This window comes from Oculina patagonica, chromosome 4 (genome assembly GCF_052425735.1).
Source record: "Oculina patagonica isolate OP01 chromosome 4, crgOcupat, whole genome shotgun sequence".
NCBI classification, from domain to species: Eukaryota; Metazoa; Cnidaria; class Anthozoa; order Scleractinia; family Oculinidae; genus Oculina; species Oculina patagonica.
Window position 1 is genome coordinate 23,532,184 of NC_135761.1, and position 26,889 is coordinate 23,559,072.

Below are 26,889 nucleotides of genomic sequence, written 5' to 3' on the forward strand. Positions count from 1 at the left end.
AATTTTTTATTTCACATATTAAGTTTAAGCTGATTAATTTTTCGCGCGGAACTGCTTGAAACGTGAAAGTCAGTTGCTAGAACCGTTCCTCAAGAGCCTTTTCCCGAAGATAACTTGTCCTGACTGTGCAACTGTACTATCGCAGCTTTGTAAAGAAGAAGGTGGAGAGCAGCTTTCCGTTCAACATTAATCAGAGATGATAGCACAACAGTTTGTGTACATCATAAATGTTTTTTGCGATTTTTTTTCCTTTACGATCCTCTATTACTGGATGATGTCAGCGTATTGTTCTTTTACCTAGCCTTCGATATATTTGCAGACTAAAGTTGTCATATTTACTTGAACAAACTTGAACAGGGGAATGCCGAAAAATGGCGTAAAATGCTGATCTATTACTACTAGTTCTAATCAATAACCTCCTAGCTCTTTCTACAAACTACTTTAATGACGTGCGTTTAATATGAGCGCTGATTTTCTATGAAACAAACAAAAAGACAATCTTTCAGTTTTTCAGTTTTCCTAGCCACTTCCCAAAAATTGACACAAGAAAGAGGGTGGGGCGAGAGGTGGTTATTACCTGTTCTCAGATGTTTTTTAGGAGCCGCTGGAACTATTTATGAAGGTCACCGTTAAAGCAAAACACCCGGCAAAACAGTGATTGTATGACACTGATTTCAGAGACCAGCGCCCTTGGCATATTAATTAACAGTCAAAAGTATTTCTTTTTCAAAGCACTTTATTGAGCCATCTCAAAGCATACCATCACCACTTCATTACAAGAGTGCTTAGTTACCACAAAACTTTAACTTTGTCAGCTAAAGCTCACAGCAGCGCAACTAAACTTAACTATTAAAGGCTTCGTTTTTCGTGATGGCTCACTGTGTTGTTTAGCTACTGTGGTTTAGGGACTTCCTCGATCATGATTCGTGTCACGGATTTGTGCCCAGTGTACGCATCACCACCACTTTTGGTGAGCCTGCAATCTCCGACTGACAATCCAACGCGTACGGTTCCTTTACCAATCCCCTCGCAGTATCCCCCGATCTGACTGTGCTTGTGTATGTTGTGGTCTGTTCTGCCATGGTTTGTCCAAATGGCATCAATCGCTTCGATGGTATCTGGGTTAGAACACTCCGTGCCATTGAAGGTGAAATACCAGCGCTTGCAGCATTGTGTGCAACCAGCCACTCTGAAATCGCCATCAAACTCAACCTTCAAGGCTGTCTCATTGCTTTGTTTGACAAAGACGCAATCCTTTAAAATGAGAAAAAAATTCAAGACTTTAACAAAGCCTTTTTATATTACAAGCAAGAAACATGTCCTACGCAAGCAGTAAAAGCTCTCACCTTGATCAATCCGTAATCCTTCCCATCTTCCAATGATTTCCAAGTGCATTGTTTCCAGTTCCTTTTAGGGACTATACCAGGGAGGCCCTGGTCTCCCTTGACACCCTGACTACCTTTAGGTCCAATTTTACCGGGTGCTCCCACAGGTCCTTGATCGCCCTTGGCCCCATCACATCCGTTTACCCCAGGTACCCCAGGAACACCTGGTACACCATTGGCTGCGCAAGACGGCCGGGTAGGAGCCTGGGTTTTCAACGGAATTATATAAAGATTAACGCAAACTAAAATTAATTTTTCTTTCCTGTTCAATCTCCACAGATACATATAGCTGTTTTTGTTTTCATTCCGTTCCAATGTAGGTTTCAGTTAATCAAACAGACAAACAGCGGTGATCATGAACTTCTTGTCCTTATACTAACTGTAGCAAAGACTACGTAACATATCTAGGATCGAAACACGATGTTGAATGCACCATATTTTTTTCCATATATATACTTACTATCTGTGTGACAATAAGGAATATCGATTCCAAACGAAACACATAATTCAACTAATCTTGACTTACACGCGGAAAAACTATAATACATGCAAAATCCCTTCAAAAATATTTGTGTATCACCACAAGGTTACCTAATCCCCAATGGAATTACGCAATATAAATTTCTAGGCGCTACACTAACATTTGTTATAACAATCATAGTCTAAGTGTAGGCACGAATTTCACCTTTAAGAAAACTTTGCCTGGCCAATTCTTTTAGTTTTTCTTTATTTTTCAGGAATACGTTACTTATTTAGCGAGGAAGTCCAACATGAAAAGGACAGTGTCTATCTCTATACTCACAGAAAACGAAATCTTTCCTAGCTAGAAAACAACTGGTATCAAAGGAAAAAACAACCGCGGTTTCGAGACATATTAAGAGGTTTAAAATCGATAACGGGCTTCGTAATTGACTGTTAAACAGATAACAAATCCAAGGGAAACGAGTTTCAGCTCGAGATGAGAAAAATGCAGACAGATGCATAGTGAGCGAGATTTCGGGAGTCTTCTGTACACCGCAGTGATAATGATGATGCAAAAAATCCTGTGTATTTGTCATTCAACTAAAAACATCGCGATTAAAGAAGGCTAGTCTGATTCGAATCGATGCGTTCATTAGATCGGATTGTTAAGTAACAACTTTACCGTCGGTTTGGTGGAAAACACCAAGTGTGGAATCATACACGAGACGAGCAAAATGATCAGCAAACTCATCTTTCAGTTCGTATGCTTTAGTTCCACTTTATAGTCCGGAAATCTGTAATAAAAGATGGAAAAAATAAACTACTCGAAAATGACCTAAAATTCAGTATGAAACGGTTTGTAAATGGCATTAGGAAGTGAAAAACGGTAGCCGCAAGAAACGATTCTTGAAAAACTCTTCTCGAATTGTTGTATTTGCGGTCTTTCTTACAAGATTTCTTGGATTTGTTTAGTTTTGAAAATTACAGCTTAAGAGCTTGTGACTCAGAGATCCAGGCAGGGGCCAGAAGAAGGGGGTCGGCCGATCTCCACCATATTTACAGCGTATGGAGGTCTTACCCAACTAATAACCATGGTAACAATTTTTGATTGATTGGCTTTATTGTTTACGAAAACAGACCACCCCCCCAAAAATTGTCCAAATGGCGTGACAAAAGTTGTGATTTTAGGTCAACTTCAGCAGCGTGTATCTCTGGATATATTTAAGCAACAGATTTAATTTCACATCAGCGTAACACTTGTCCTTTGGTAGTTTAAATGCGTACTAAATTAAATGTTTTCTGTACATCGTTCACGATCTGCATGCAAACTTAGAAGCCATACTTCGCAACATTTTCAAAAATCGCAAAACTAGGCATTTTTAAATTACAGTTTCTCCAAGGTCCGGGAAGTTACAGATATAAACCTAACTGCAAGTTACTCACCAAAGATAGGAAAACATTTTAGGCCAGTGTTGAAATTGGACCAGCGAATTTAAATTTTTTAACGGTTCACTGTTTTACCGCTTTTGCTGTTTTGATTTTCAAAGCCAGTCCTATACAGTGTACGGTTCCCTCAAGCTGCTGTCGATCTGATTATCCGGATTTCGCCGTTTAAACGCCTCGCCAGGTGCAGAATCAAAAGGCTTTGGTTTCTTGTCATATTATCCTTGATTTTGCTGCAAAGTATTCGTTCTAAGCGAGAGCGAAGGGAATGTTATGGCAGAGATTGCGTGACAAAAATTGAACACGTTGCTTTCAGTTCAGCCTTCAAACCAAAGAAACATTGTCGACATCTTCTCCTTGAATACGTGCTCCTTTTTCAAAAACAGATATCTGACATTCCAAAGATGAGTCCCAAATCCAGTACACAACGGATAAAATAACATGGTCGAATCTCCCCGTCAGACGGCCGCACGTTTGTAAAATGTTTGGACATTTCAACTGAGTTCCGCCTCTTTGAAGCTTGGTTTTAGTTCGTTAATACGTCGGACAATTTCGATCCATGGAACAGATTTGTATAAAAGAAGTGGATGAACTTTGCTCAGCCATTGGCAAAGGTTTCACGGAAGCTTGGGTTTACCACGAATTCTTGCGGCTGAACTGGCCTGATACGGCAGCATTGACGCCGAGGCTAGCGAGATTGTTGGGTGGGAGGAAGGGTGGGGAGTAGGGGGTGGGGGGACGGGGGGTGGACAACGAGATGTGATTTGCAGGATGGTAAGGGCGTGAGGTAACACTAATTAAGATAAATGCTGATTTATATAATACTTTTTGCCATTTTCAAATTTATATATAGTTAACAATTTATGATTTATTGTTCATCTCAATTATTTTCCCCTTCCGTTTTGATTCGCTCGCCATTCATCACTGTCAATTTGCAAATAAACCATTCATTATGAAGCTTTATGAAGAACCCTATGAGACCTATGAATTTTTTTGTACAAAGTCTCGGCACGAGTTAGTGTCTTAGACATCGATACCCAGCTTTCGAGCAAAGGCTTTAAATGTACTACTATACTACCCTGATTATTTATGAATTATATCAGTTACACTAAGGACATGTTATCCTCAGAAAGAAAACAATTAAAATCTTAGTTTTTTGTAACAGTTACCGTCTATGCGAACTGATATGTTTCCTAATATTAAACCGACCTAATTCCTTGAAAGACGCTAAACCTCCACGAGGGAAAGGGAATAGGTTTCTTCGCCATAAAGTAATGCTTTGAGCTTTCGTGATATCAGTGCTAATTCAATTATTTCCAGCAAGAAAAGCATGTATATTTCATCGTGGGAACAAGACGTTTTGTCTGGCTTCAAGGAAGGTAAAACAAACAAAGTGCAGTATTAACAATTTGAATAAAATATTTTTCCTAGAAATGACACATTAAAAACGTTCACCTTAAAGTTTGTAGAATAATTGTGGCTTTCTGCTGTTCATTAACATAAAAGGGCGCTTTAAATTCTGACAATCCCCATGATGACATAAACTTAATATTAGAAAACCAGTGCTTTGATGTTCGCGCCACGCAAGCAGTTGCTCAGTAAAACAACGGTAAAACTAGTAATTTTAAGTCGTTTTTTAACATAATAAGAGGCAAGAGCATTCTTAAAAATATTAGCTTCGAGGCGTCATCCACGCAGACTGTCATTCTGAACGATGATGTTTTTAAATTTTATTGAATTTTTAAATTGTTGTTATAATAGTGAATTTTTTCTATCTTCTTAATATTTTTAGGATGTCTTTTTATATGACTTTTTAAATTTTTAATTTGTACACGGCCCCACAAGCTTTTAGCTTTAAACTTTTTACCGTGGTTAAATAAAGTTGTTGTTATTATTATTATTATTATTATTCAGTATTTACAAAAGAAATGCAATTATAAAAGTTAACGTTCGTCCCTGTTTCAGCACTTGAAAGTTCGACGTAAAAAAATTCGATTACATCCCATTGCAGGTCTACTAACCAAGCACGCAAACAGTTTTTGTTTGAAAGTCAATTTCGCTTTAGGGAAGATAGAGAAGTAATGAAATGGCTTGCTCAATTTCCATTTTGGTTGACTTGTCTCACTCCAGATGCGGAGGTGTCAAAGAAGAAGACAAAAATGCTTTTTCGGTCACCTTGCTAAGTTGTAGAAAAGACGTGAGTGGATATTTGCGTTCTCTTGGGGCAAGCGGAGCACGAGGGCAGCACGCGCGTGTCTGTGTTTCAGAAGTGGACCTCATCTTAAATAGAGCTGGCCTGTTTGTGTTGAGCGACCAAGAGATAGAACAAATGACAATATGTTCACGGCATAGGAAACTTTTGACAGTAAACTGGCCAGGGGGTAAAGCCGTCATGTGTCGCTGCAAGAAACGTCTATTGTTAGGTATAGACAAGCGATATTTTTCGGGGGGGGGTGACTGGAGAATAGCGATGGATCTTTCGCTCTTTTACGTTATTTCATTATAAAGTGTGCCCTGCATGACAATGTTGTCTACAAAACCGTTTATCCCTCCAAACCCTGCGCTATCTTTGGTAGGTCTCACGTGAGATGCGATTTGCAAAGGACAGTCGTGGAATGGCCAGGTTTAAACCAGCGGAATGGCGCACTGCAAAGCAGATTAGCAGCTTATTTTCCAGACTCGCAGCAAAGCAGAGGAAGAAACCATCTGACCAGGCAAAAGAATCAGATGAAGAAGGCCAGACAGACAAGGACGAAGACGCAGAAGACTGGGAAAGAGAGGAAGCCTTGGCACTGGGGGGAAGACATAATTATGTGACTTGCAAAGAAGGGGCAAACTTCATTCCAAGTTCAAACTCAAAGATTTGGAAGACATTTGTCAACATTTTGACCTAAGTGTTGAAGGCCCTAAAAGCAGGAAAGCGACATTTGTTTCCTCGATTTCTAGGCTTGTTCAAAGTTGCTCATGTTCCCAGTAGTAAAAGAGATCTAATATTAAGCTGTATGTCAAGGGAAACAAAGCTCTGTAAAGCATTTAATTAGTCAGGGATAATTCATATCCGCATTTGTTTTTTGTTTTTGAAAAACACTTAACTGTTACAAATTTAGTGTCAGAAAGTTAACCAGTTTGCGGACTGTTATGAACTGTGACGGGTTCAGACCAAATAAGATTTTTTTTACAGTGTTAAACATAAACACTATGTTTCAAGAATATACAGATTCATTTAGCTATATCAGCGTCGAAGCGCTGAATGAGTATTATTCTCACAGGCAAATGTTCTTGATATAATTTTCAGCGAACGTTCGCAACCGTTTACCATCGCGACGAGAAGGTCCTTTTTTCATAATATGAGATTATAATGTTATTGAATTCTCTCGTTAGGTAGAAAGTGTTTACATGTAGGTGCAATTTACACTTCCTGCTTTATTTTATGTTGTCGTTTAAAATAATCTACACCCTACTCGCATCAGAAAACTGTCTACCTCAACTTCGGTGAGGTATAATAGTTCCTTTTATGTTGCAGTGGCGGTGGTGAAATGTTGCCGATCCTTCAGATAATTTAGTCGACGAGTTTACTTACAATAATACATGAACGTCATAAAGGGGAGAGTTTCTTTTCACTGGTATTTCCAAGACAGTAATTAGCCGTCGACATATCAGGATACATGTGATCTGCATACCACCATGTCTACCAAACTACTTAATTATGTGGAACATATATTCGTTATTGTTGCTACTATGGTTTTTATTTGTCATGCAATGTTTTAAGAAACCCTAACTAATTAACCCTAGATTTATTTACTGTCTTTGCAAAATGAATTTTGTGTAAAAATTAATTATCCCGCTGAAACCTGCAGCTCTAGCTAGCCAAGAAGAAAGAAATACTCATTAATAATATTGCACACTGAAAGGTGGTGAATCATACTGACTGAAACTGCGTCATTGGTTGCAACTCACATTAACGAAATTGTTTGTAACGAGAAAAAAGAACTAAAGTTCGATTGTATTAAATAATTGTTTGTTTCCGAATGAAAGCAATCCAACTCATTCAATTCCGTGATCGCCCGTTCCACGGATTTCAGGGGTATTCCGGTAGTCCATTCCCGCCAATTTCTTAAATCCATGCCAGGTTACTAAGCGCTATGATTTATCAGGTTTTTATCTGAATGCAAAATCTTGCCAATACGTAGCTGAAAGCAAATAATATTCGCCTCCGCAACTTGCATCCTTGGCCTTGTCTGACAAATAAACCGATCGCAACTAAGCTTCAAGATGGCATATATCAGCGGGAATATCGGAACGTTTTTCAAACCCACAGACATCAGCGATGTTTCCACGAGTCTGTTGCCTACTTGTGCCGGTGACGGATCACTTGCGGCGAGCTTTATTAAGACCAATTCAATCCACATTGGGATAGTTAAAAGCCTTTCTGGACCAGGATCAAGTATTGAAGGAAAAAGCTATTAGTCTGTTAATCAACGTGGACAAGTTTGCTTTGGTACGATGGGCTCCCTCAAGCTGCGTATTCCACTCCTGTCACGCAATCGCTGGCATGTTTCTTTGGCTCTCGCTTGAAACGAGGACGATTTACAGCGAAACTATAAATAATATGGCAAGAAACCACAGCGTTAAGGTTTCTACACCTGTCGGAGGCGCTTAAACGGCGAAATCCGGTTAATGAGATCGACAGCTTCAAGGGAGCCGTAGTGGCCTTGGAAAATGACATCAGCCAAAGCGGTAAAACAGTGAACCGTTAAAAAAATTTAAATTCGCTGGTCCAATTTCAACACTGGCCTAAAATGTTTTCCTATCTTTGGTGAGTAACTTGCAGTTAGGTTTATATCTGTATCTTCCCGGACCCTGGAGAAACTGTAATTTTAAAATGCCTAGTTTTGCGATTTTTGAAAATGTTGCGAAGTATGGCTTCTAAGTTTGCATGCAGATCGTGAACGATGTACAGAAAACATTTAATTTAGTACGCATTTAAACTACCAAAGGACAAGTGTTACGCTGATGTGAAATTAAATCTGTTGCTTAAATATATCCAGAGATACACGCTGCTGAAGTTGACCTAAAATCACAACTTTTGTCACGCCATTTGGGCAATTTTTGGGGGGGTGGTCTGTTCTCGTAAACAATAAAGCTAATCAATCAAAAATTGTTACCATGGTTACGAGTTGGGTAAGACCTCTATGCAACATAAATATGGTGGAGATCGGCCCACCCCCTTCTTCCGACATTTTTTAATATTGCCTGGGTTTCTGAGACAGACATTCTTAAACTCCAAGAGCGTTTCAAACACCCACAGATAACAGGTTTGATAAACTCATTTCCAAAAACTCGAGTAGTCTTAATGAAAGTGACTGAAGTAAAATCCTTTCACAATAACCTGATACGTACCTTGAGCCGTAAAGGTAACTAAATTACATATTTGTCATTGCACATGCTCCTATTTTTAAATTGAGTCAGTATTTTTTTCGCGAAAACGGCAATTGCTAGTTGAAGTTTGCTACCAAACGCCAGGTAAGCTTATCCAAATGTTGAATTTTAAAGACACGAGACGATGAAAAAACTTAACTCACTTTTTCACTCACCAATGTATGTGGCTTATGAAGCTTAACTGCAAGAAACAACCTTCGTCAAAGGCTAATGCAAAACGCTGAAAAAGCCCACAACATTAATTCTCGTTTAATATTGACTCTAATTTGTTCCTTATGGGTAGATGATAATTGCATGTCTCGGCTTTTCGCAGCTGAAAACACTGATAACCATTAGACGACGCACCATTAAATTTACACATAATTGCTTTAATTTGCATAGGCTTTCCAGTTCACCTACTGTGCAACTTTACGCAACTAACTTCTTAACTTTAAAAAGTGTTAATTTGAGGCGGGGAGGGGGGGGGGCATTTATAAACGACCAAAGTATAATAGGTTAGGGTTTCCATCGTTCAATCCAGACACCGCACAGGGAGCGAGGCTGGTGAGGCTTTAGCTCCCCACCCCTCCCCTTCCGTCCAAAGCGTTTCTGGTTAGGTTTTCATTAACATTAACGTTGACAGGCTCCGAGGACAGGCGTCTATCTAATAACCTAATTGAGCAAAAAACGATCATGAATTTCACTTATTAGTTCAGTTTTTATTGGCACCAAATATTATTTTCAGCAAGACTGTAAATTGTTGTGTTGTTTCCATCACTGTGCACCTGTGTATTGAAACAGCTATGATTCTCAAAACATTTACGACGTTCCTCTTAAAGTCCAATTAGCCACAAAAACATTAATTCAATATTTGAAAACAGATAGAATGTTAGTGGACGCTGATGTTAACTGCTGGAGGTAATAGATTTGGGTCATCGAGTGCAAATAAAAGGTTCTGAATTTCAGTGAATAACAAAAATATTTCCGCCTCAAATAAATCGCTGGCGCTCATTTTCGGAAAAGAATGGAATTAGATTAAATTTCAAAGAATGAAGACAGAAAGTGTTGCAAGACTTAGATAAATGCGTTTGCTAATCGAGGCCGAAGTCGTTGTTACGCTTCGTGACAAAATATTTAACTAATTAAATATACATGAAGGTTGATGAAATGCCAATTATACTTTATCACTCCGTTTTCTATTTTTCCATTGAATTTCTCGCAATATAAAAAGTGAAATGAATGAAATGATCCTCGTTGCATTTTTTTCAGGCTAAAAAAAAATGCTACACGCTGCGACGATCATTTCATTCACTTCATCATTTATCCGCAGTTCAATTATATGTCTTTCATATATTCACCTTTGTCAACATAAAACGTGGAATCCTTTTAGTTCAAAAGTTGTCATAATCTTCAAAATAGCAGAAATTCAGCAACGAGTGGTAAAAACATAACAATTTAATGAAATGAATTAGTATCACATTTAAGGGGGCTAATATTATTGGTAATTAAATGTTATAAACTCTCCCCAGCCCTATAAAGGGTTCAACTCTTATATAGAGCGAGAAAGGGAGAGTTTCAGGGGTTGGACTACACGCTGTTGCTTTAATTTATCTACTCGCGCGACTAACACGCAGTATGTTCAACCTGCGAGCCCTTCGCGCAAACCGACTTTGCATACTTGGAGCAAATTCTGTAGTAAGTAGCATGACACTTGCTTGTAACAGAAAGCTGACGTGGTAATTTCCTTCTGGTTGAGTTCTCTTACAATCTCTTATGTGATTAGATAATGACAATCGAAAATTCCGCTGATATTTTGACAAACATTTGCCAAAAGCTAAGCGAGATTCAAACTGGCTGTCATTCTCGGGCGCCATACTATATCAACTCGCGCGACTAACACGGAGTGTGTTAAACCTGCGCGCATTCTGCATGACCCCCCCCCCCCCCCCCCCCCCCCCACACCCTCGTGTTTACACGTACAAACTAAAACAAACAACTTGGAGCAAGTCTAGTTGAAAAGTAGCACGACGTTTCGTTGTTGCGAGAAGCTGACGTGGCACTTTGATTCTGCCGTGGAGTTCCATTACAATTTCTAGAGTAATTGGACTGTATTAAAGACTAGAAAATTCCACTGATATTAATAACAAAGGGCAGAGGTTTGCCAAAACGTGGTTTATCTTTCCCTTTTTGTTTCTCAGGTTTTCAGAAGGTTTTTGTTGTTTGTTTTTCAAGTTCTTTATTAACTGGATGGTGAAAACATTTTTGTGTTTCACTTATAAGCCGCTGAGATATTTGTAGAGTTAAGTGACTATACCTCCTAAAACGAAACCATTGTTCAGTAATCCACCAGCGAAAATCTAGTCTAGTCATCCTAGATAAGCTACTAGCCCTTGTCAAAAGCTAAATTGATGATGTGCGTTTCATGTGAGTGCAAAAAATTCCTTTGAAAATTACTTCCCCTTGGCATATTAAGAGTTAAGTCTGGCCCCAGTGAAGAAAATTGAATGAAAATGCCATCATTTCTGAAATGAGATTAGCAAGACTGATAGTGTAAGTTTTTGGTATTTTTCCTGGCCCTGCGCAATTTATGGTCTTGCGTTCTTTAGTTGCCCTGAATCAGTAACCCAAAATTTTTACCAGGAGGAATAGTGAGGGGTGTTTATTGCATGTCCTCGATTCATTATCAACGTTTTTTGATGATATTTACTCATGATTGTGACTGTTAGGGGGGAAATGACTGTATGACACTGCTGTAACACTCTCGAAGTATAAATTGACAGTCAAAAGCTTCTTTTACAAGTACTTTATTGAGCCATCTCAAAGCGTACCATTACAAAAGCCTTAAGTTACCCACGGAGTTAATTTTATCAGCTACAGTTCAAAACAGGGCAACCAAACTAAACTACTAAGGGCTTCGTTTTGCCCAGCTGCTGGTTGCTCACTGTGTTGTTCAGCTACTGTGGCTTAGGGACTTCCTCGATAATGATTCGAGCCACAGAGTTGTACCCAGTATATGCATCAGAACCTTTCTTGTAACCCGGACAATCTCCAACTGACAATCCGACTCGTACGGTCCCTTTACCAATCCCCTCGCAGTATCCCCCGATCTGACTGTGCTTGTGTACGTTGGTGTCTTTTCTGCCGTGATTAGCGTGAATGACATCGATGCCTTCGATGGTTATCGGATTAGAACACTCCACGCCATTGAAGGTGAAATACCAACGCTTGCAACAGTGGACGCAATAAGCCACTCTGAAATCGCCATCATACTCGACCTTCAATGCTGTGTCTTGGTTTAGCTTGACAAAGACGCAATCCTACAAAGACAGTTAATAATAACTAATAATAATAATAATAATAATAATAATAATAACGGCTTTATTGGAAGAGCTTCCACAGAGTGGCTCTTCGTCTTCCAAATAAACTAAATTTACAAAGAGTTATTAAAATATATAAAAGATTATTATTTACAATATTTACAATAAAAAATAAAAACTATGAAATCTGCATAACCAAGTGGAAAACAAGCCTATTAGATGCATGGAGTATTAGTTAATGCGCATTCTGTCCCACACCTTCAACTTTCACTAAACTCCTACTTTACTCGCAAACTATTGTTTAGCAACAAATCTGCAAATACTGAATAATTACCCCATGCAGCATATATATATAGAAAACCCTGTAAGTATATAGCCTGCTTATAATGATTATGTATTCGACATCTAGTCACAGTTTTCAGAAAATATAGTATTGCTTACCTTTATCAATCCGTAGTCCCTGCCATCATTCAATTTCTTCCAGACACATTGTTTCCAGTTCCTTGGAGGGATTACACCAGAGAGGCCCTGTTCTCCCTTGACGCCCTGACTGCCTTTAGGGCCCATCTTTCCAGGTGGTCCTGCAGGTCCTTTATTTCCTTTGTCACCCATAGCACCTTTAAGCCCTCTTTTCCCAGGTGCTCCTACAGTTCCTTGGTCTCCCTTGGCCCCATCTCTTCCGCTGAGCCCAGGCACCCCAGGAACACCTGGTACACCGCTGGCTGGACAACTGGAGACGGGCGGAGACTGGGGCTTCACCTGATGACGATAAAAAAGAAAAGCAAACTTTGACTTCACTACAATGCGTGGTTGACTAGTTTAAAAAAATTTCAGCTTTTTGTTCTGAAGATACACAGCCTCAGACATGTCCTCAGGCCATAGTTTCGTTTCGTTTCCGCCTCGAGGCACTGTTAAAGCAAAATTCTTAGCCTTTATAAACATTCGCTCGATTACATGATAAAGCGCGGCAACAACAGAGCAGGTTTGCGAAAGGTTCCATTTCTTTCGGATGTGATCGCTTGAACTTCCCTTCGCCGGTACGTTTGACTTCGCTGTCCTTGTATTTTTGGAGAAATAACGCCAACACTTGCTGCAAAAATGGACAAGCGAAGGAAGTTGAAAAGTAAAGAAGGGACTGAGTGGATCGCACATAAAGAATGTTCGTTCACCTAAATACTAAAGCGCCGGCCTACTCGCGGCAAAAGGAGACTAGTCAAACGCCGCATCGATTTGTTGAAAGTTTAAGACTGTGAAGCTTAAAACTTACCGACTGGTTGGCAGAAAACACCAAGTGTGGAATAATACACGAGACGAGGCAAATGATCAACAAACTCATCTTTCGCTTGCTTTGCTTCAGTTCCACTTAGTAGTTGTCTGGAAGAATTCTGTCATAAAAGACAAAAACAAAAGCAATTAATTTCTGTAAAACAAAAATGTCTGTCGGATTCGGGATGTGATCAACATCATAAAGGGTTGTAATTTGCGACAAGAAGCTGATCATGAAAACCCTAATCACAATGCTTCAGAAAAATTCAACCAAGAGAGGGACGCATCCATTCACCTCTTTAGAGTAAATTGACCTGAAATAACCGTTCTTCGAATTATTTTCCGGCTTTCCTTCCAAGATTTCTTGGATTTGTTTGGTTTCAAACGTTACAGGTAAAACCCGAAGAGTTAAAAGTAGTTTTAACTCTGAACAACTCATATGCTTCACATAGTAATTCTTTTTACTGTTTACTGTTTCTCGTAAAAACTAGTTCACCTACCCTCACTCGATTCGTTCAATACATCAAATATTTGCTGCCCGGTGGAAATGACAATACGGTAAATATTTGCAGACGTATGAACTAAAGTTCAACATTTTCAATCTTTAATATCCTGCAAAATTCAAGAATTTGATTTTAGAAAATATGCGTTGCGGCACCGTTTATGTATAACGACGAACTGTTTTGGCTTCTCCTACATAACATTGCATGTAAAAAGTAACACCTTTTGTGCGAGAGAACTTAAAGTCGTGGAAAACTAATAACGGCTTCTATCAAACTTCAAATAGTTGAAATTTTAATTTCCATTTCTCCTTTGATGTCGACATCATATTCTCTTTACCAACCTTCATATATTTTTTAGTCGTAGTGAGGAGAAATTTTTCAATATCAACCCAATTTGTATAACTGGTGATCGTTTGTTTAATTCTCATGACCTATAGGCCTAATAATAAGATTACAGTATGAGGAGAAAGAGAATTACAGTATCAAGGCACGAGGTTCAGATGAGCACCGTTATTTACAATTCCTTTTATTGTCAGTCAACAAATTCGCGTTACTGTTGATTTTGTCTACTGTCACATTGTTAACTCCATTAAAATTCTATTTGAATTAATGAGTGAACTGTTGAAGAAGCGACAACCAAAACAAACTGATAAATCAGTTTGAAATTTTGTTACTACTGAAATTTATGAAATCCCGACAAGAATGAATCCTATCGCCAAACCTTCTGAGACAGTGAGAAGTGAATCGATTACCTGTACCTGATAACCCGCCAAACGAAACGATTCGATCTTTCTTAGGTTGATTTTTTCGCTAAAGTAATCTCGGCTATCATGTTGAGAAAACAGTTAGTGGACAAACTTAGATCTATCTCCAAACTGACGACTCAAAGACTATTCTTTACTTCGGGTTAAATCTTCATCGCGTGTTTGTAAAAAGACGGGCCGGAAGAGTAATTGATAACAGGGGCACCGTTCCAAACAGGAATGCCGTTTTATCTGCAGTTTCTGTTTGTGTGTGGTAATACAGTTTAACCGGTTCGTGATTTAGCCACGGTATTTATTTTTAAGAAACATGAAAATTTAGGCAACTGTATTTTTTCACCTAAAGCTTTGTACTTCTTTAGGTGGCTTTAAAGCTCGGAGGACAGCTCCAAAAAGCAGTAAGGCAACTTAATTTCTTTTTCAACTCGCACTAACAGTTAACGCAATATCAAATCAGAGGATTTCATTTTTGCCCTCTGACGCATCAAAATATTTGAATTTTCCAAACGTAGCCTGCGTAGCTGGCGGTTTTGTTATGGGTTGAAAGCGCACACAAGCAAGCGGCGAAGCCGCGACAACGAGCGGTTTTAATAACAAAACCGCCAGCTACGCAGGCTATCCAAACGATTTCGCGTGCATCTCCAGTCGAAACTGAACAACCATACTTCACATCTTTTTGAAGGAGGGGCACAGCAGACGAAGTTAGCCGCTACGACATCTAAGCCCCTTTATCCGGGTAGTGCTAAGTTTCTTCTTATTTTTTAATATTTATATGGGCATCTAAAACTAATCTGGGACCGTAAACGGCTCGTTCCACGCATTTTGCGCGCGTGAAGCGCTTCACGTCGCGCACTGTTTTGCTGTGGCAACTGTACTTTATCACTTAGATGATTTCGTCGTTGTTTTTTTTTTTTTTTTTTTAAAAAAAAAAAACGGATCACTTATTAAAAGTTTCGAGTACTTCTTCAGGTGGCTTTAACTAGATCAAAGGTAAAGTCAGCTACTAATAAAATTATTTAGACAACCAACCTTCCTAAACAGCTTTAACGAACAATAAATCCAATAACAAACAAGCGTCTTTAGACCCTCTCCATCCTCCAATATTAATATGACCATCCCGATCGAATTCGGGACCGCGTGCGCACGCACGAGAGGCTGACCCCGCGCGTTTTGCGCGCGTGATAGCGCTTCACGTTACACACCGTTTTGTGTGTAGTTGACGATCAAATTTAAGGCCATAAAACGTCGGCGTTTATTGCTATTTTTCAAACTGGAAAATAACCACCTTCTATATGTTTGTATCTGTTGATTTAGTGCGGCTCTGTAGTGTATTGCTTTTTAATATGATAGCATTCTATGGTAATGGTGAACTGAAATAAAATAGATATGTTCGACCTCAAAGCTTCTTTCAAGGATTAAAATGTATGATTAAAACGTCCTGGCAATACGTAACGAGCGCGTGACGACGAAATAATTGTCATTTGAAGTGTTGGTCCCCAAATATTTTTGAAAAATGTATTCCAAAAGCAGACTGAACGTATTTTCTGTGGCCGAGTTTGCATACCATTTCAATATTCATGCTTTTCTTTGGTTGATTTCTAAGACGCTTGCATCACTTTGAGGTTATTGAAGAGAGATTATTCTCGGATGTTAAGCTAAAAAAAAGCGGATGTATATGTCGCTTTTAATATGTCCGCAAAGTGAATCACAGGTCACTAACTTTGAAGCAATCGCGAAACGTTTTTCCACCTGTTTCATTGAAATCAAAGGTACATTCATGGATATCATTCAGAAAGTGTAAATCGAGATCAAGTTAATGGGGTCTTTAATTGAAAGAATGGGACAGGACACCTAAAAGTGCCTCTCTGCTGTATTTTTAACAAAAAGCACAACAACGAATGCTTCTTCATTAAATCCTTTTTAATTGGTGAAGCGCAAATCCCATATTATATCACACTAATATCCCACATCTAATTTACATCAAGCTGTAGACAAACTTGTTGTTTATCAGCAATTTTGATAGCAGCATTTTAACAAGCTTCTTGTCTTTCTGTGTTGCTCTTGAGCTACTTCTGGGGTGGAGGGACCTCCTCGATCATGATACGGGTCACCGAGTTCCACCCGGTATAAGCATCAGAACCGGATTTTTTCCCCGGGCAGTCGCCGACATTTATTGCCACCTTGACGGCTCCGGTAGTTATTCCCTGGCAGTAGCCTGAAATCTGAGTTGTTTTGTGCATGTTGAAGTCTGTTTTGCCGTGGTTTACATAAATGTGAACAACGCCATCAATGGCAAGAGGACCACTGCATTCAACACCATTGAAGGTGAAAAACCAGCGCTTACAGCAATCCAGGCAGTAAGCTATCCTGTAATCACCATTGAACTCCACCTTCAAAGCTGTGTTATAGTCTTTCTTGTTAAACACACACTCCTAGAAGCAAAACGTATTGAATTTAGTATAGCCGAGCGGATTCCAGTGTTGTTTGCAGTGCGTCATCTTACAGCCAAAGTTAGTTTAGTTATAACTTTACATCTCAAACTTTGTTCGCCAGTTCACTTCAGTTTGTATGAACAAAAGTAAGTCCCTAAGAGTTACTTGTTTTTCTCAGTTTGCTTCCTTTGAAAACGAAAATTTATTAAACTTATTTCCCTCACCTTTATCAGCCCATAGTCTCTCCCATCATTAAGGTTCTTCCACGCACATTGTTTCCAGTTTTTCTGAGAGGCCTGGGTAGCCTGCTCGCCTTTTACACCCTGGTCACCTTTTGGCCCTTCAGGGCCTTTAGGTCCCATTTTACCAGGTGCTCCCACAGGTCCTTGGTCTCCCTTGGCCCCATCTCTTCCGTTGAGCCCAGGGACCCCAGGAACACCAGGTACGCCACTGACTGCGCAAGTCCACGGGGTGGGAGCCTGTCAAAGATAAGATAAACGCAAGTAATTAAAATTCATTTATCTTTCCTGTTCATTCTTCATAGATACATTTTGTTATTATTTTGTTTTTCTCATTCCATTTCAATGTAGGTTTAAAAAACAACAGACACACGACGAACTCAACGGAGATCATGAACTTCAAAATATTACTTTCTGTCTGTTTTAGTAGTAGAGCGAGTTGCAAGAAGCTCCGCGCTACTCGCAGCTCTAAAGTTCCCATGGACTGCACAGCAAAAGAGAGACTGCTCAGAGTCTAGCCGATTCACGTGAGTCAATTTGCTGAGTTGTAGGCTACAAAGCTGAAAAGCTTACCGGTTGGCTTATAGAAAACACCAAGTGTGGAACCATGCCCGAGACGAGGCAAATGATCAACAAACTCATGTTTCAGTTCGTATGCTTCAGTTCTACTTTATATCCTGGAAACAGTAAACTCCTTCCGGCGGAAAACCTAAAAATCAGTGCGAACAGTCGTTAATGACAACAAGAAGAGGAAAACTATTAATGCAACACGTAAATTAAAACGATCGATAGAGAAACTTATTCGATCATTAATACCATTTAAAAAATAACTCTGCTAGAATTGTTGTTCGTTGCCTTTCTTCCAAAATTTCTAGACTTCGTTAGTTTTGTAAGTTGCAAGTAAAACTCGAAGAGTTTGAAACACCCATCAGTAGTGAATTCTGATATAACCCTGGAAGAGATACCTTGTGTCGTGTTCATAACTAGATTATATATTTGGCATTGCTCTTGCCCCTATCTTAGAAATTGAGCATTTCTTTTTTAAATTTCGTAAAAAATGGCCATAGTTAGTTAAAATTTGTTGCCAAACGGTTAAGCTTATCCAACTGTTGAGAAGAAATGGCAGGGGAAGATGACGAAAGTAAACTCGTTTTTCCACTCACCAGTGTATGTCGTTTAAGACGCTGAATTGCAAGAAACAACCTTCGGCAAAGACTAACGGTAGAAGCTTTAAAACGTTCTTAGTCATAGCATTCTTTATATTATTGACCCATGTTTGTTCTATGTAGATAATTGCGTTAAACAGCTGAAAACACTGAGAACCATTAAGGTCGCGCGGGACCCTTGCTCATTAATAAATTCATTAGCCAAATTTCTTGACGGAGTGCTATCTTATAAAGCTTTAATTCACTACATTTTGAACATCGATTCCTCTAAAATTTAACAAGGATATTCGGGGATGATGGAATTACCTCATGATTTTCCTTATACTGAGAGATGACCGTTGTCTGTGATGTTACAAACCCTTAAAAGTTTAACTGCAGATAATGCGATTTTGTGTCCAAGTTTTCAGCTAGTACAGCGCACCAAATTAAATGATTATATAGCCTAGTGATAAATCATAACCCCTTTTGTGCTATATGGCTAGAACGAAATTTTCGATTTCAAAAACTGCTACAAGTTAATGGCGTTTAAGGGAGCAAAAATGTGAAATCTAAACTTTGAAACGTGCTATCTTCATTATGAGAAAGAAATTTAAAAATTCGCTCTAGTCATAGCACAATAGAGTACATCAAGTTTACGTTCCTCGCGAATCAACTATTGAAATTCTATATCGGCGGAGAAAACTTGGACACAAAATTGCAGGTTTTGAGGCTTCCGAAGACCTTCCGAATCAATATTTACAACAACGGGTGATATATTCAAAGCTGTGAATCTAATTATGATAATTCCCTATGTTCCAGCGCACGTGGCACAAAACGGAGAACAATTGCTAGTAATTACTTGTACAAAAGAGTTTAAAAACAAACATTCTCATCAATATTTCGTTTGTTGTCGGCTTCAGTCGTCTGGCAGTTCGTGCATACTCTTTAAATAAATACATACTAATGATTGCAAGGGTCCTGCGCGACCTTAACCGGCGCATCATTTAATCGGTTAATTGCTTTTATTTGCATAAACGTCGAGCTTGTCTTCTGTAGGTTTTCACGCAACTAACTTTTTATCTTTAAAAGGTCAAAACTTTGGGGGCTTATTATGAAAGGCAACCATAAGTGTGATCGAGTAACTTTTGCTAAGTTAGGGTTTTCATCAAATAATCCAGGTACTGGGCAGGGGGTAGGGGTGGGGAGGCCTTAGTCACACCCTCCCTCCCTTCCCACACGTTTTTTGGATGGTTAACAACAACAGTTCTTTTCATTACGGCTTACATCTTACATTAACATAAAAAACGAAGCTGACCAGCCAAGTATTAGTGTGTATTAAAAAGAGGTAGGATCCTAAAGGAAAATCTCTAAACTGACAAAAGAGTGACATTTTCTTGGGATAAATTACAAAGACGTAACTGCGTGCAGGCTGTGCAGTCTCTTTCTTTTCCTAGCGTGTGACGCGATAACACAAATGGGAATTTTCCACTCACTTGCATATTCGTGACTTTTCCGGTCGCGGGTAGGATTTCAGGACTAAAATCTGACTGCTCAAAGTGGCGCGATAAAGAAGTTGTCTGAATCCAAGATAAAAATGTTGAATAAAATCATAATCATCTGTTAACCCGTAGAAGGTTCAAGCTCAAACTTTTGCTTAGTCCCCCCCCCCCCCCTCCCTAGGCCCTCCCCCTACTCTGAACTGACACGCTCTGCGGGCCCTGTAAGACCCTGTAATAGAACTGACTCTAATTCATACATGTACACAAAACCAAGGTGTCTGTCTAATAAACCAAAATTGAGTAAATATGTTTTATAAAACGATTAAATATTTTCAGTTTACCACATGGGTAAATAGGGGTTATTAAATTCTGAATCACGCTATGCTTCGACCCTATTTATTTAACATAAATACAAATTCTCGGATTTATGTAGCTGAGAACATTGAAGACTTTACCACGTATTTAGTTTTATTAGCACCATATATTATTTTTTCAGTAAGACTGTAAGTTGATGTGTCGTATTTATCCCATTTCTTGACTCGGAAACCGAGCACCTATGTGTTAAACAGCTGTGATTAGCAGACTTTTCTCAGAAGATTTGCGACGTTTGTCTACAAGTCCAATTAGCCAAAAAACAACAATTCAATATATAAAAACAGACGAGGCGTCAGTGTAAACAGCTAAATCGAAGCTAATCGATTTGGTTATGTCTCAGGTGCAATAAAAGGTTCAGAATTTCAGTCAAAAAATATTTTCTCCGCTTCAGATAAACTGCTTCCTTTCAGAGAAGAATGCATTTTGAATATCCTGTGCACCTGTTCTGCTAAAACACAGCAAACTGTGAAAAAAGAATGGAGACAGAGAGTGTTTCGTGTCTTTTTAAACGCTAATCGAGGCCAAGATGATTCTAGCTTTTCATGACAAATTTTTCAACAAAAAGGCAATTAACATATCATTTTACCATGTGAACTGATTGATACATCACACTGGTGACATATTGCATGAATTTTAAAGGTATATTAAACATGTGGGAGAACGTTAGCAAATGAATTTGATTAATCTGTCATCTGTAATTGGTAATTTTCGCTGTTGGTGTAAAAAAGAGAATATTGAGATGAAATTTAGACAGCAAAATCAAAGTTAAATTTCTAGACTTCTAATCTAATAAATCCTTGTTTCATTTGACGCGCATGACATGCACTGTAAAAATCGGATAAACGTATCCTCACTTTTTTGCTCCCCAGACGTTTGGAAAATGCGTGAGCTAAACTGCACGTGTAATCAAACACGGTTCTATCGTTACCGTACCGTTAAGGACCTTAGCGCCAATTGACCATATTCGTATTCTTGGTATTGGACTGGAACTAGTTTGCAATTGAGGCTAATGTAAAGGCTAATGTTGGGAATCTTTTCAAATTCAAATCACGTGGAGCTCTTTTTAATGATATTCCCCCGCATTAGTTTCAGTCCACTACCGAGAATACGAATTAGGTCTATTGTTTGTGCGCATCAGGGCGGGAGAACGCTGGGCGATGAAACAAGCGGGTATGAGTGAAAACCTCTCATCAAGTAAACCAGTTCCGTGGATAAGCGCAGATTCTACTTATTCTACTCTGGAGTCTAAATTTCTAGCAGGATTCCACGAAACCCCCATCTAAGTGAGAAGCTCTTTTTTTGATCTTTTACCCCCCTGGGTTTCTCTTGGTATTGTTATGATCAAAGACTTCGATCCCTGGTCCCAGGGTTTTTCTTTGTTCCTTCTTCAACTGACGCGAAAAACCAGTAGCGGTCATTTTAGCCGTTTTGGTTTCGCGGCTCAAATTTGATATAGAAAAGAGAGAGCTTTTGAAACCAGGGTAAAAAACAATGGGACTTGACTGCTGAGAAGGAAATAATAATTTTGTTCCTTTATGGAAGAATTTCAAAAACTGAAAACTTTAATTTCTTCCTTGTTACAAAAACAGTTTTTCGGCAATCAATAAATGCTAATATTTTTACATAAACCTTTTAATTAACTCTCAAACATAATCTTTTCCCCCGTTTATTACACAATATTCATCTAATAAGCGAGGCTTTATGCCAACTTGTTGTTTGATCTATGATAATGGAACAGCAGAGCTCTTTCTTCTCCGCCACTACTGGGACGAGGAAACTTCCTCGATCATGATACGGGTCACGGAGATGTACCCGGTGTAAGCATCACCACCATGTTTTCGGCCCGGACAATCTCCGATATTTATTCCCACTCGGACAGTTCCCTTGGAAATTCCCCGGCAGTAACCTGCAATCTGAGTTGGGCTGTGTATGTTGAAGTCTGTAGTGCCGTGGTTTCGATAAATATGGGAGATGGCATCGATGGTGAAGGGACCATTGCATTCTACATCATCGAAAGTGAAGAACCAGCGCTTACAGCAATCCAGACAATAGCCTAATCTCCGATCGCCATTGAACTCCACCTTCAAAACTGTATCTTGGGCACGCTTGATAAAGACACAGTCCTAAAACAAGATATAAGATTGCATTACGTGAAAAACAATGACCTAGCCAAAGAACATCTTTTCTCTTAATATTTTGAATAATTCACTTTCTGAGTCCTTCACCCTAGAGTAAGCACTGAAAGATGTCTTGGGCTGTTCTTTCCTCGCTATTAGAAAGCAAAATCGAGTGACCAAATAGTCGTGCGGTTGACTTTTCTCTGCTAATCACGAGTACTAAGAGAAACTAACGTGCTTACTACTATTACCTTTATCAGCCCGTTGTCTTTGTCCTCATTGAGATTTTTCCACGCACATTGTTTCCAGTTTCTCTGAAGGAACTGGGTTCCCTGCTCGCCTTTGGCACCTTTGGATCCTTCAGGGCCTTTAGGTCCCATTTTACCGGGTGCTCCCACAGTTCCTTGGTCTCCCTTGGCCCCATCTCTTCCGCTGAGCCCAGGCACCCCAGGAACACCTGGTACACCTGGTACGCCATTGGCTGAGCAGCTTAAGACCGGCGGAGACTGGGGCTTTACCTGATGATGATAATAAAAACTTCATTTCAATGCGTGTTTTTTTTTTTTTAATTTATTTATTGCAACACAAAGAACACTACTTACAACACAAATACATACACTACTTACAATGCTACTTACAATACTTATTACATTGTTTCTTCAATACTTCTTCGTGGTTGATTAGAAAAAAAAATTGCAGCTTTTGGCTCTGGTAGTCACAGCCCTCATACTATAGTTTCCTTTCGTTTCCTTTCGTGTTCGCTTTTATAAACATTTGCTCCATTACATGAAGAAAACGCCACCAAACAGGGCCGTAGCCAGAATTTCAGCAACGAGAAGGCAAACTCTTGCTGGGGGGGGGGGGTCTAGGGGCATACCCCCAGGAAATTTTGAAGCCTGGAAGACCTGAAACGCGTTTCACAACATTTTTCATAAGTAATTTTTTGAGAAAAATCAATCTTGTTCAACTGGCAGGTTTTTTTTAACTAACCTATTTCGTTTTTAATTTTGTGTTTAAATTTAGACGAGGCAAGTGCCACGTCTTGCCTCTTGCTAGTTACGGCCTTGCCCGGCAAAACAGAACAGGCTGGTGAAGGATTCCATTGTGAATGTTGATTTAAATCGTTAATTTGTCTTAATTGGAAAATACCAATACAGTTTTCCTTCGAATGTGATCATTGCATCCCCTTTGTTTTTATAATTTCTTGTCGTTATATTTTTTTAAAAAATAGCTGCGAACACTGACTGGCAAAAAAAAATTACAGGCGAAGAAGGACGAGAAGTAAAGCCGGAAGGGATTGAGATGATCAATGATAAAAAACGTTCGTTCACCTAAATACTAAAGCGCCGGCCTCCTAGCGACAAAAGAGACTAATTAAACACAGCATCGATTTGTTGAAAGTAAGGTGTAAGACCTGTAAGACTGCGAAGCTAAAACTTACCGACTGGTTGGCAGAAAACACCAAGTGCGGAATCATACACGAGACGAGACAAATGATCAACAAACTCATCTTTCGCTTGGATTCGTTTACTTCCACTTAGTAGTTGTCTGGAAGAATTCTGTCATTAAAAATAAAAACAAAAGCAATTAATTTCTCTTAAACAAAAATGTCGGTCAGATAGGGGATGTGATCAATATAAATGGTTGTAATTCGCGGCCAGAAGCCGGAGTGAACCCTAATCGCAATGCTGCAGAAAGATTCAACTAAGAGAGGAACGGATCCATTCACCTCTTAAAAGTTAATTGGCTAGAAAAAACCGCTTCTCGAATTATTGCCCGGCTTACCTTTCAAGATTTATCGGATTTGTTTGGTTTCAAACGTTACAGGTAAAACTTGGAGAGTTTGAAGTAGTTTTAACTCTGAACAACTCATATGCTTTACACAGTAATTCTTTTTACTGTTTACTGTTTCTCGTAAAAACTAGTTCACCCACCCTCACTTGATTCGTTCAATACATCAAATATTTGCTGCCCGGTTGAGCTGACAATACGGTAAATATTTGCATAGACGGAGGAACTTAGGTTCAACATTTTCAGTCTTATCTACCGGACATCAGACCACGAAATCCAAGAATTTGATTTTAGAAAATCTGTGTTCCTGCACGGTAGAGGTGTTTTGGCTTCTCCTACATAAGATTGCATGTAAAAAGTAACACCTTTTGTGCGAGAGAACTAAAAGTCGTGGAACTTACTGCTTTTATTTAACTATAAATATTTAAAATTTCAATTTCCATTTCTCCATTGATGTCGACATCATATTCCTTTACTATAGTTTCCAAAAACTTTTTAATCATAGTAAGGAGAATTTATTTAAATATCAACACAGTTTATAGCTGGTGATCATTTGTTTAATTCTCATGACTTTTAGGTCTAATAATAGGATTACAGTATGAGGAGAAAGACGATATTAATCAGTATCAAGGCACGAGGTTTATGAGCACCGTTATTTACAATTCCTTTTATTGTCAGTCAACAAATTCGCGTTACTGTTGTTTTTGTCTACTGTCACCGTGTTAACTTCTTTAACATTCTATTTGAATTAATGAGTGAACTGTTGGACAAGCGACAACCAAAACAAACTGAAAAATTTTGAAATTTTGTTACTACTGAAATTACAGAAATTAATAAAAACCCAACAAGAATGAATCCAACACAAAACCTTCTGAGACAGTGAGAAATGAGTCGATTACCTGAGCCTGATAAGCCGGCAAACGAAACGTTTCGATCCTTCAGTTAGGTTGATTTTTTTTCGCTATAATAATCTCGGCTATCATAATGAGAAAACAGTGAATGGACAAACTTAGATCTATTTCTTAGCAGACGACTTAAATACCGGGCTTAAATACCATTCTTTATTTTAGGGAAATGCTCGTCGCTCGTTTGTAAAAAAAAAGAGTAATTGATAACAGGGGCACCGTCCGAACAGGAATGTCGTTTTATCCGCAGTTTCTGATTGTGTATGCTCACACAGATTTACCTGTTCATTTTTAGCCAAGTATTTATTTTAAAGAAACATGAAATTTGGCAATTGTATTTGATCCCAGAAGCGGTTTTGTACTGCTTTACATGGCTTTAACTAGATCAAAACTGAAGACAGCCCCAAAAAGCTATAAAGGCAACTTACTTTCCTTGTTAGCTCCTACCAACCATTAAATCGATGAAACACCAGAGGATTTCACTTGTGCCCTCTGACGCATCAAATTATTTGAACTCTCAAAGCGATTTCGCGTGCATCTCCAGTCCAAACTGGACAACCACACTTTGGCAACTTTTTGAAGGACGGGCATAGCGGACACTGACCACGACGAGAAATTAGCTCCTGCGTTATCATAGCCCTTTTGTCCCAGTTATTTTTAGTCCCTCTTTATTTTCCAATATTTACATGGCCATCCCGAGCGAATTCGAGACCGTGAACGCCCGCACGACGGCCTTGTTCCGTGCGTGTTGCACACGTGACAGCGCTTCAAGTCGTGAAAAGATCTCTGGGTACTAGCGAACAAAACCGGGGTTTTGTTCGTCTGCAACGCAGGCTACTGGGTACTACATGCTGTTTCTCGATTTTCCAGGCTGGAAAATAAACGCTTTGTATAATTAATATATGTTGACCTTTTCTTAGAAATTTTGGATTTTTGAGTGTGGGTCGGTTAATCTGAATACTGGTATGACAGCATGCTATCATAGATCTGAAAAAGCGAACTGTTAAAATGGTATTTTGGATCACAAGGGTTAGAATGTGTTTCGCCAAGTACCTAAGTTGATCAGGCTTTTTTTGCAATTATATTAAAATTTAAAAGCTCCCGGGCAACATGTCATGACGACGAGATACTGATTATTTGCATGATGTGTCAATTTCCAACATTTCAGTTAAATTTTCACTGAAAGTGAACAAAGTTTCCTTTTTGTAGGTGAGTTTTGATTCGGTTTCAATGTTAAATTCGTGCTATTCTTTGGTTTATCAATTCTTAGGATTGTAATATCTCTTTGAGCTCCTTTCAGTGGTATTATTCTCAAACTATTTTCGGAAGGAAAATCATAGCGGAACCGGGGGAGTGGAAAAAGTTTGGCACGGTAGCGGTGCTCCACTGTAAGTTGATACAGTTTCAATTGTTTGGATATTTTAAGCAGAATATCTACTTTGAAGAAAAGTTTAGGCAACAGGTCCACAAATTAAGTTGGACAAACATGAAAGGTCAGTTGCTAAAAACAACTAAGGCACTGAACTTCCCTTACTCATCAGCCTCCTTCGCGAGAATATCTTGACCTAATTAGACTGTTCACAGCCCTCTATTTTTTCGTGTTTTCTCGATCGATGAGCGCGCGGCGAGAACAGCGTGAGAACTGGACGCCAGCGCAAAACGGAAGAAGCAAGGGGATGGGGGGGCCGGGGCGCTCGGTCGCTTCGTTTGCTTTTTTGCGTTGAAAAATCGAGAGGCTGTGGACAGTCAATAGACCTAATTGAACAACTATACTATCGCAGCTTTGTAAAGAAGGAGGTGGAGAAGAGCTTTCTTCCCAAATGAATCAGAA

At 39.1% G+C, this 26,889-nt stretch overlaps 3 protein-coding genes across 6 annotated transcripts in view; all 3 read right to left on the reverse strand.

Moving 5' to 3' along the window:
- Nucleotides 1-718: 718 nt before the first annotated feature.
- On the reverse strand, nt 719-8,927 carry LOC144651916 (collagen triple helix repeat-containing protein 1-like). The gene is made up of 4 exons (XM_078511988.1): nt 8,873-8,927; nt 2,530-2,641; nt 1,347-1,589; nt 719-1,254 (listed from the first exon to the last, which is right to left on the reverse strand). Exons 2-4 carry the CDS (start codon nt 2,596-2,598, stop codon nt 892-894), a joined length of 675 nt encoding a protein of 224 aa, XP_078368114.1. The 5' UTR covers nt 2,599-2,641; nt 8,873-8,927; the 3' UTR covers nt 719-891.
- A 2,622-nt stretch (nt 8,928-11,549) lies between these two features.
- LOC144651889 (collagen triple helix repeat-containing protein 1-like) overlaps nt 11,550-26,889 on the reverse strand; it is a 33,201-nt gene continuing 17,861 nt past the window's right edge. Inside the window, exons 1-4 of one of the 4 annotated variants that reach the window (XM_078511949.1) lie at nt 13,792-13,812; nt 13,293-13,410; nt 12,467-12,784; nt 11,550-12,025 (exon numbers count right to left, since the gene is read on the reverse strand). In XM_078511949.1, the coding sequence (XP_078368075.1) occupies nt 11,663-12,025; nt 12,467-12,784; nt 13,293-13,361 (750 nt within the window). In that variant the 5' untranslated portion in view covers nt 13,362-13,410; nt 13,792-13,812 and the 3' untranslated portion in view covers nt 11,550-11,662. Of the gene's footprint in view, nt 12,026-12,466; nt 12,785-13,292; nt 13,411-13,586; nt 13,732-13,791; nt 13,813-21,935; nt 22,369-22,613; nt 22,881-23,803; nt 23,922-26,889 lie in introns of those variants that run through there. The other 3 variants (XM_078511947.1, XM_078511948.1, XM_078511951.1) reach the window with 3 other exon arrangements.
- LOC144651909 (collagen triple helix repeat-containing protein 1-like) lies at nt 16,390-18,449 on the reverse strand. The gene is made up of 4 exons (XM_078511981.1): nt 18,390-18,449; nt 17,800-17,935; nt 17,212-17,466; nt 16,390-16,987 (listed from the first exon to the last, which is right to left on the reverse strand). The coding sequence occupies exons 2-4, from the start codon at nt 17,866-17,868 to the stop codon at nt 16,622-16,624; spliced, it is 690 nt and encodes a 229-aa protein (XP_078368107.1). The 5' UTR covers nt 17,869-17,935; nt 18,390-18,449; the 3' UTR covers nt 16,390-16,621.

Coding starts and splice junctions, on each gene's coding strand:
- LOC144651916 (XM_078511988.1), bottom strand. CDS start 2,598: ATGAGTTTGCTGATCATTTTGCTCGTCTCGTGTATGATTCCACACTTG. Junction 1,590..2,529: donor TGTTTTCCACCAAACCGACG/GTAAAGTTGTTA, acceptor TTGAAAACCCAG/GCTCCTACCCGGCCGTCTTG. Junction 1,255..1,346: donor AGGATTACGGATTGATCAAG/GTGAGAGCTTTT, acceptor CTCATTTTAAAG/GATTGCGTCTTTGTCAAACA.
- LOC144651909 (XM_078511981.1), bottom strand. CDS start 17,868: ATGAGTTTGTTGATCATTTGCCTCGTCTCGGGCATGGTTCCACACTTG. Junction 17,467..17,799: donor TGTTTTCTATAAGCCAACCG/GTAAGCTTTTCA, acceptor TATCTTTGACAG/GCTCCCACCCCGTGGACTTG. Junction 16,988..17,211: donor GAGACTATGGGCTGATAAAG/GTGAGGGAAATA, acceptor TTTTGCTTCTAG/GAGTGTGTGTTTAACAAGAA.